General features: G+C 44.3%; 1 protein-coding gene across 1 annotated transcript; it reads left to right on the top strand.

Moving 5' to 3' along the window:
* Positions 1 to 425: 425 nt before the first annotated feature.
* On the top strand, positions 426 to 9,455 carry LOC115480980 (pro-resilin-like). The gene is made up of 5 exons (XM_030219965.1): positions 426 to 482; positions 763 to 828; positions 4,628 to 4,702; positions 8,673 to 9,232; positions 9,351 to 9,455. The coding sequence occupies exons 2-5, from the start codon at positions 816 to 818 to the stop codon at positions 9,453 to 9,455; spliced, it is 753 nt and encodes a 250-aa protein (XP_030075825.1). The 5' UTR covers positions 426 to 482; positions 763 to 815.
* The last annotated feature ends 458 nt before the right edge of the window (positions 9,456 to 9,913 follow it).

Raw genomic sequence — 9,913 nt, 5'->3', positions numbered from 1 at the left:
AATAATGATGTCATCCTACTTTATGATTTCACAGTTACTGAAGGGGATGGAAAATGTTCGAGAATAGCCAAAGAGCTCTTTTGGGGCTCAGAAATCTGACACACTTCCATGCAGCTATCTTGTGGTCATGCTTAACCCCTACTTCCATAGAAATATGTCTGTTGCAAGAACCGAGAGCCAAATGTGGACTGGCTGGGTGTGACACTTCTGAGTGTACATTGTATCTCCTTCCACAGAAAAAGCACACCATATGTCTGTCGCAAGAACTGAGAGCACCCTGAGGTCAAGTGTGGTCTGACTGGGTGTAACACTTCTGAGTGTGCACTGTATTTCCTTCCAGTGTATCACAAGAGGACCCTGAGACAGCTATAAAAACCCAGACAACCAACATAGGCAGGCAGGTATGCTTTTTGTCTGCATGGTCCTTCTTGATTGAAGAGCTGCAGAGTGATTCTCATTTTAATTCATTAGAAGAGTGCCAAGTAAGTGACTGGCTTGAAAACTTAGCAGTTGGGAAAGGTAATTTTTGTATTCTGTTGCTGTGAATTACAGGAAGAAGCCAGGGCTGCCTGAGGGCTGTACGGTCACACAAGGTGCAAAGGAGACAGGGGTGCAAAAATTGCTCCCTGTCCATTAGGGCTTGTTGCACAGGGTGAGATTCCAGCTTGAGATACTCCTGGAAACTCTGAGAATGCTGATCACGTGTTCTGAATTTATACCAGAGTCAACCCTCATGCACTGACCCTTCTTCATTCTTGGCAGTTTTAGGTATCTCTAAAATTATTCCTTCACTGGAGAGCTGGGATCGCAGGACAATGGCATTCACAGGTGAGAGGTTTGATTTAACCGGAATACATTACAGTTTATTGGTGTAAAATTTAGAAATTCAAAATATGTATTGTATACTCTATTTTGTCACAGAGGCAGGGCTTTTCTTTGAGGGGGTGCTTGGGGGCACTGAGTACCCGCACCTTTTCCGTTGTCTGCTAAAATTGACCCATGGTCTCCAAGTTTTAATGAAAGAGCTCAGGCTCTACACACCAATTCTGCCTTGTCATAGATTCTGTGACTGGTTGCAGGGGGCCTGGCTATTGTTGGTGTGGGTCCATCAGTAATCACCCCACCCCTGAAGGGTGGCCTGGCATTTGAGTACCGGCACATTTTTTGCTAGAAAAAACACACTGCACAAAGTTATTTGTTAGAACAGCATATGAAAGTAAACCATCCTTAAATATCTCTTCCAAGAGGACTTCAGTGGTATCTTATTTTATTTATTTATTTTTGTTGCATTTGTACCCCATGCTTTCCCACTCATGGCAGGCAATGGAGGGTTAAGTGACTTGCCCAGAGTCACAAGGAGCTGCCTGTGCTGGGAATCAAACTCAGTTCCTCAGGACCAAAGTCCACCACCCTAACCACTAGGCCACTCCTCCCTCTGGCCACTATGGAACAGGGATTTTCAACCAATGTGGTGGGACACTCCAGTGTATCACCAAAAATATGATAGCAAACCTGTGCTTTGCGTAACAACCACGTGTGCCTGCAAGCTGGGGAGAGCACAATGCAGGAAGCCAGGTTTGAAAGGCTTGCTGCACAGGTTCCTTATTTATTTATTATTATTTTTTATTTATCAGAATTTCAAATATTAATCAAGCAAAATAAAAGCTTGTACAGAAAAGTATGACATAACTACAACATTGAGGGTCCCAGAAAACAGCAAGGCAAACGATCTGCGAAATCCAATGTGGAAAATGAGCAAGCAGATCAGTATATTATCCAAAATATTTTATTGAAGATACCGTATCTAAGACAGTTGAGGGCAACTGTCTTAGATACGGCATCTTCAATCAAATATTTTGGATAATACTCTGATCTGCTTGCTCATTTTCCACATAACTATAGCATTGTGCAATTACATAAAAAAGAAAAAAAAAAAAAGGCAAAAACATTATTTGTCAGTCATTTATCAAGTCCACATTTTAAATCTAAGATATTAACAATAGAATTCTAGTTTAAGAAAAACTATAAAGGAATTTTCTTCATCCTACACACCACTAGATCCCTGTTAAACTAAATTATATAGAGAGCTATTATTGGGATCTCCCAATAATTCTTTTATTTGACAAAAAAGCTGTAAGTTAAAATTTTTCTTTATTAGCAATTTTCAAATACAATTTTAGAGGAAATAAGAACACAATCATAGGGAGTTATAAAGAAAAGGAAAAGACAGCATAAATTATGCCTCATGAAATACAAAGGTTCTGTTTAGTGTATTTGCAGGGTTTTTGTCTTACTTCACAAAAAATCTGAGAGTGGACTAATTGTATGTTGCTGTTACTGAAATAATACCAGAATTTCTATCTATCTATCTATCTATCTATCTATCTATCTATCTATCTATCTATCTAAAAGTTATTAATCTGCAAATGAACCTTTTCTGGAGACGGGAAGGTGATAGAACTAGAGGACATGAAATGAGGTTGAAGAGGGGCAGACTCGGGACTAATGTCAGGAAGTATTTTTTCACGTTAAGGGTGGTGAATATGTGGAATGCCCTCCCGCGGGAGGTGGTGAAGATGAAAATGATAATGGAATTCAAACATGCATGGGATAAACACAAATCCTGTTTAGAAGGAATGGTTCTGCGGAATATTAGTGGAGATTGGGTGGCGATGCCGGTAATTGGTAAACAAAACGGGAGCTGGCCAGACTTTTACGGTCTACGCCCTGATCGTGACTGAATAGATAGGGATGGGCTGGACTGTAAATTTTGAGGGGCTTCGATGTTAGCTTCAGAACTTAGTACAAGAACAGTGCTGGGCAGACTTCAATGGTCTGTGCCCTGAGAAAGGCAAGGACAAATCAAACTCAGGTAACAAATAAAGTATCACATACCATATAAAATGAGTTTATCTTGTTGGGCACACTGGATGGACCGTACAGGTCTTTATCTGTCATCATTTACTATGTTACTATGTTACTAATGGAAACACATAAGTACATAAGTAATGCCACACTGGGAAAAGACCAAAGGTCCATTGAGCCCAGCATCCTGTCCACAACAGTGGCCAATCCAGGCCAAGGGCACCTGGCAAGCTTCCCAAACGTACAAGCATTCTATACATGTTATTCCTGCAAATACTTTTAAAAACAAATAGGAGGAAATATTTTTTCACTCCTGAGCCCTTACACCAAGCCCCCTCCCTGCCCATCTTCAAATCTTTGCTTAAAACCCACCTCTTCAATGCTGCATTCGGCACCTAACTCTTACCGTTCAGTAAATCCAGACTGCCCCAATTTGACCGCCCCTATCGGACTGACTGTTCACTTGTCTCTTAAATTGTAAGCTCTTTGAGCAGGGACCGTCCCTCTATGTTTAAATTGTACAGCGCTGCGTAACCCTTGTAGCGCTTTAGAAATGTTAAGTAGTAGTAGTAAAAACAAATAGGAGGAAATATTTTTTCACTCAACAAATAGTTAAGCTCTGGAACTCTTTGCCAGAGGATGTAGTAACAGTGGTTAGCGTATCTGGGTTTAAAAAAGGTTTGGACAAATTCCTGGAGGAAAAGCCCATAGTCTGCTATTGAGACAGACATGGGAAGCAACAGTTTGTTCTGGGATTTGTAGTATGGAATGTTGCCACAATTTGGGTTTCTGCCAGGTATTTGTGACCTGGCTTGGCCACTGTTTGGAAAACAGGATACTGGGCTAGATGGACCATTGGTCTGACCCAGTATGGCTACTCTTAATTTCTTATCTAATTGTAAGCTGTAAAAGGAAACATCCTACCTCTGCTTTCTATAGAAACCAGAATAGATTAAAAAATAGTTTACCATTGAATTATATATTGAAAACTGTGTGTAGTATATCAGTCCCAGATTTCTCACTAATGAAGCAGGCAGAGATAACTATTTTTGTGAGAAAATTAAACTTAATAACTTTAATTTCAAAAACAGTTTATTACAAACACATTCTGTTAAAAAATAGTCTATTGACTCAATATTCAAAGTGATTTAGGGGGGCTGGAGAAAGAGGAGAAGATTCTGGACTGGGAGGGGGGCAGACGGAGAGAGAGATGAGAACTTCTGGACTAGGAAGGGAGATGAAAGTCATGGTGGAACCAAGGATGTGGAAGGGTGTGAGAGTGGAAGATAATGAATGAGATGAGAATGGGTATGGAGCTGGGGAGGTGGTGGTAGCTTGAAACTGGTGGAGATCAAAAAAGGGGAAATGGAATGAATGTGATGGGCTGAGAAAGAGGAAAGTTGATGAGAGCTGAGGTGGGAATGAGCACAGGCAGTGGAAATGTGGTAATCAAGAATCGGTCAAGCTAATGCTCAGCTTGGCCAGTTAAGTTCAAACCGGCCAAAGATATTCCTGGCCAAACCCATGCTAAAAATGAGCGGATAGCTGGTATTATCGTGTGATATAATCGGCTAGCCGCTATCTGGCGATATTCAGCAGGAGACAGCCAGCTATCTCCCGCTGAATATCACCAACTAAATGCCATTTAACCGGCCAGGTGCTGTTCCTGGCCAGTTAAATGATTTTGAATGTCAGGGGGCATGTCTCTAGCAACACAAATATGTCTCTGAAACAGATTTTTCTTTTTCTTTCTACTGTACAGGGTTAATAGCAGGAAGGCGTTTAGAGATTATATGTCTTCTCTGGTGTCTGCACCTCGTAACTGAGTGCATCAGTGGTAAGTTCTGGGTCACGGAGCGTATGCCAACTCTATTTTATCTGTCAGATTTTGGGGGGAATCTGTTATTGCCACTGGGAATCCTTTCTTCTAAACCAGAGTTTTATTAGCTTTCTTTGCTCACATGGTATACCCTCTATCATACCAAAGGCGGGATGGTGGGGACAGTCCGCCCTTAGTGCAGACAGCAAGGAGGATATGCCGAGCAATCATGCAGCTGTTGGCTTTGCCAGTCCCCTGCTCCGAAACAGGAAGTTGACATCAGAGGGAGCAGGGGACCGGCAGAGCCGACACCTGCGCGACTGCTTGGCGCTCTGCCTTGCTTGGAGGAGGGGGTACTCCATCCACCCTGAGTGTCAGCTATGGTATTAATGCCACTGGGTATACCACCTTTCATTTTTGAGTAACAAAGTGATTTGCAGAAAAGGGACAAAAACAGGAAACTAAGGAGAAAGGAAAAGATCCAAGAGGGTTCAGGACAATGATAACAGCTAATTTTTTACTCCTTTTTGAACCAAAGGCAAGAGTGTTCCAATCTAGTTCAATCAGCATCGAATCCTTATCAAAGGAGTGAAGTAACAGTAAATTAAAAGACATGTCTTCTCGTGTTTAAGGGGGTGGGGTGGGGAAGTTATCAATGTTAGCAACCATTACGACAGATTATTTTACCTCTAACTCATGTTATTTTAGCACAGGTCCCATTTAATGTAATGAGACCTAATTACCAGGAGTGGGCAATTAACGCAGTAATAACACTATTAACCAGTTAATAGCATTTAAACACTGGCTGATTTTTTTTAACACGGACTCGCCCCACACCCTGCATTTACCTCAACAGCTTGGGCTCCAGATTCTCCCCTCTTTCTTGCTGCCTCAAAGTCCTTTTTCTTCCCCTGCATGTACGAGCTCTGCAGCTACATGAGCCACACTGTGCAGGAGGTTGGGGAAGTCTTGTGGGACTTGAAACAGCGAGAGTTCCCCAACTTTCTGATTGGCGAGGTTCATGTAGCCTGAAAGCCCGGCCTTGCAGGGCAAGAAAAAGGACTTTGAGGCCCAGATGCATCAACCAAATGTTAAAAAATCAAAAACGTAAAAGTCCTTAATGAATTTAAAAAAACAAACAATGCACCAAAAAAGCAAGTTGCACATGTTCGGTGAGGTATTGTAAAGTACAATGCATCAAACTGGTGTAATCCCGGTCAGTAATCGGCCCCTAAAGCATGCGCAGAGCAGCCAAGCATTATGCTGGCTGCTCTGCGCATGCCACAAACGTCAACCCCCCCAAAAAACCCCCAAAATACAAACACGTGGATCGGGAGGGGCAAAGGCGCTTGTCAGGAGCGTCCTTTATGGACGGCCTTGCCCCCCCCCCCCCGCCCTGCATGAGGTCGCCGCTACTCCCCGCTTCCCCCCCTTGAATTAAATAAAAACAACAAAACAAAATTCAAAACTTTAGCAGCCCCAGGCTCCCCTCCCTTCCTTTCTCTCAACTCTTTCTCCCCACAGCTCTGCCTCTGCCTCCCGCCATCCCCCGCCCCCCGCCCCCCGCCGCCACCCCTGAGGTCGTCGCCGTCGCTCCCCCCCTCCACCGGTCCCCCCTTCCTCCTTACTGGGCCCGCTGTGAAGGCGCTGCACGGGCAGAAAGAACAGCTGATGCCTCTTTGCCCAGTCTTCGCATCTCTCCTTTCCTCTTGGGCCCGCCCTTGTCTGACGTAAGTAACCTGTCATTAGCTTTTCGGCAGTTTTCCAGCGTTAGGGCAGGCGGAAAACTTTAGTGCATCTCGTTTCAATAAGGTTTCTACACAATTTGCTCATCTGCATTCCGTTTTCATTTTCTGCTACCGTCGTCGGAAAATGGCCTTTAATGCATGCCACGGTTCAAAAATTCTTCATTAAAGGGTCGTTATAGTTTAGTGCATCTGGGCCTGAGGCAGCAAGAAGGGAAAATTCGGAGCCCAAGGTGTTGAGGAAAATGGTGGTGGGGGGAGGGGTGTTTATTTAAAAAATCTGGGGGTGGGGATGACAGAATCTGGGTGAAGGCTGGTGAAGGAGCATGAGAGAAAGAAACAAAGAGGGTGAGATAGAGAGAGATGATTGTGCTCAATAGGAGAGAAAGCCAGCAGGAAAGGACGAGAGAAATGCCCCAAATGCATGGCGTGATTAATCGTGCACCAAGTGGTCTAATCATGTGATTAAACACAATTAAAAATTTTAATCGTTGCCCACCCTAATCAGTTAAGTGGCGCTGAAAATGCTGATTAGTCCCAAACAGGCATTTTAACCAGCTAGGAGCTCTTTATGGCCAGTTAAATCATTTTGATTATTGACTCACAAATGAAAAATAAAACAGAAGATTATTAACCAACTTGCACAAGTTGCCAATAAAACTTGTCATAAACTAGTTTGTAAAATCATACTTCCTCTATATTGATACCAGGAATGTCATACAAATGCTCTTATAGGTTTTATGCTCCTTTAATTCTGGTCAGGCTGGGACATGGGGAAAGGGTAGCTCCACTGCTTGACATGGAGGGGCATAATCGAACGCGAATGCCCATCTCCATGGGCGTCTATCTCTGAGGACGGGTATGTGAAGGGGCGGGCCAGACCGTATTTTTGAAAAAGATGGGCGTCCATCTTTTTTTCGATAATACGGTTTGTGCCGGGCAAATGCATCGGATTTGGGCGGGTTTGAGCTGGGCGTTATCGTTTTTCAGCGATAATGGAAACCGAAGGCGCCTAGCTCAAAAACGAACAACTCCAAGGCATTTGGTCATGGGAGGGGCCAGGATTCATAGTGCACTGGTCCCCCTCACATGCCAGGACACCAACTGGGCACCCTAGGGGGCACTTGTAACAATTAAAAACAAAATTAAAATACCTCCCAAGTCCATAGCTCCCTTTCCTTGTGTGATGAGCCCCCAAAACCCACTGCCCACAACTCTACACCATTACCATAGCACTTATGGCTGAAGGGGGGCACCTAGATGTGGGTACAGTGGGCTTTGGGGGTGGTTTGGAGGGCTCCCATTTACCAGCACAAGTGTAACAGGTGGGGGGGGGATGGGCCTGGGTCCACCTGCCTGAAGTCCACTGCACCCACTAACAACTGCTCCAGGGACCTGCATATTGCTGTGATGGAGCTGGGTATGACATTTGAAGCTGGCATACAGGCTGGAAAAAAAAGTTTTTAAAGTTCTTTTTTTTGGGTGGGAGGGGGTTAGTGACCACCGGGGGAGTCAGGGGAGGTCATCCCCAATTCGGTGGTCATCTGGGCAGTTGGGGCACTTTTTGGGGACTTGTTCGTGAGAAAAAAGGGTCCAGAAAAAGTGACCCAAATTCTCGCTTCTGGCGCCCTTCTTTTTTCGATTATCGGCCGAGGGCGCCCATCTCTCCTCGGCCGATAAACATGCCCCAGTCCCACCTTCACCACGCCTCCAAACGCCCCCGTCAACTTTGTCCATTCCCGCGACAGATTGCAGTTGGAGAAACCCAAAATCGGCTTTCGATTATACCGATTTGGGTGCCCACGGGAGAAAGGCGCCCATCTCCCGATTTGGGTTGAAATACGGCCATCTTTCTCTTTCAAAAATAAGCTGGATAGTGAACAACTGATGGGACTGGAGATGGAAGAACAAAGGTAAGGGAAACTGTATCTTCTGGCCAGTTCACGTTTCTTGCCCCACTTCCAAAGGAGGAATGTGAGGTAGCACTATTGTATCAGCAAGGAGCAGGGCTATCACAACAATATGGGACCCCTTCCCCCCTCCCCCCATTGACCTCCTCCAAGTATAGCCATGACCAGGGATGATGGTGGAAATGGTTTTAAGTCAACCAACAACATGTTTTAAAATTGTAACTGTGTTATTATTAAGAAAATAAGGGCCCATACAAACTGTTCTGCAATTCTTTCCATGCTTATTGTTAACTGTCTCAAGCAAAAAATCTTTCTTTTTTTTGTCCTTTACAGAATCTCCATCAGAAGTGCCTAAAGCTGTGCCACGTGGCTTCAAATTTGATCTTAATCTAGGCAATCCCTTTGGATTTGGTTTGGGTATTGATATAGGTAAACATTCTTCTGATAAACCTGGAGGAGTAGGAGTAGATGTTAATGTAGGCAGACCTTCTTCTGGTAGTACTGGTGGGGTAGGAGTAGGTGTTAATGTAGGCAGACCCTCTGACAAACCTGGAGTAGGAGTAGGTGTTAATGTAGGCAGACCTTCTTCTGGTAGTACTGGTGGGGTAGGAGTAGATGTTAATGTAGGCAGACCTTCTTCTGGTAGTACTGGTGGGGTAGGAGTAGGTGTTAATGTAGGCAGACCCTCTGACAAACCTGGAGTAGGAGTAGGTGTTAATGTAGGCAGACCTTCTTCTGGTAGTACTGGTGGGGTAGGAGTAGATGTTAATGTAGGCAGACCTTCTTCTGGTAGTACTGGTGGGGTAGGAGTAGGTGTTAATGTAGGCAGACCTTCTGACAAACCTGGAGTAGGTGTTAATGTAGGCAGACCTTCTTCTGGTAGTACTGGTGGGGTAGGAGTAGGTGTTAATGTAGGCAGACCTTCTGACAAACCTGGAGTAGGAGTAGGTGTTAATGTAGGCATACCTAATTGGACAGGAGGATATAACCCCCTGTTGTGTCTTTTTCTAGACAAATGCAAAGTGTAAACTCAGTAGAGTAGGTACAGGGGTACAAAATTACACTTTGTGGTTGAGGGATAGGGGCCAGAACTGGTTCAACCAGGAGACTGAATAAGCAGAATCATACCTTTAGCAAATAAACTCTACACAATAACTCAACTGACTCCAAAGTCTTTAACTGAACCAGAACCTGCACTGAAAACTTGCTTGAAGTTCATAGCACACCAAAAGCAACTTGAATCACAACAGGATATTTCAACTGAAGGTTTAACTTTACACAAAACACTGCTTCCTCTCAAAGGGTATTAAGTAGTTACATTTATATTCATGCAACTCTTTTTCAAGGCATATATACGGAGCAGTGGCGTAGCCAAGGGTGGCCTTGGGTGGGTCCAGGCCCATCCACTTTGAGCTCAGGCCCACTAGTAGCAGTACACCTATGATGTGGCCGGCAGAGATTCCCATGCTGAAAACTCCCAACAACTGTCCCTCCTGCATACCTTATAAATAGCAGATCTTCGCCTGCAGGAAGCAGCGACTGATACATACTGCTTACACTGGCCCCACAGCCTT

The sequence above is a fragment of the Microcaecilia unicolor genome, chromosome 11 (genome assembly GCF_901765095.1).
Source record: "Microcaecilia unicolor chromosome 11, aMicUni1.1, whole genome shotgun sequence".
Taxonomy (NCBI): domain Eukaryota; kingdom Metazoa; phylum Chordata; class Amphibia; order Gymnophiona; family Siphonopidae; genus Microcaecilia; species Microcaecilia unicolor.
The sequence above is the reverse complement of the archived record's forward strand: the minus strand, read 5'-3'. Positions and strand labels throughout refer to the sequence as shown.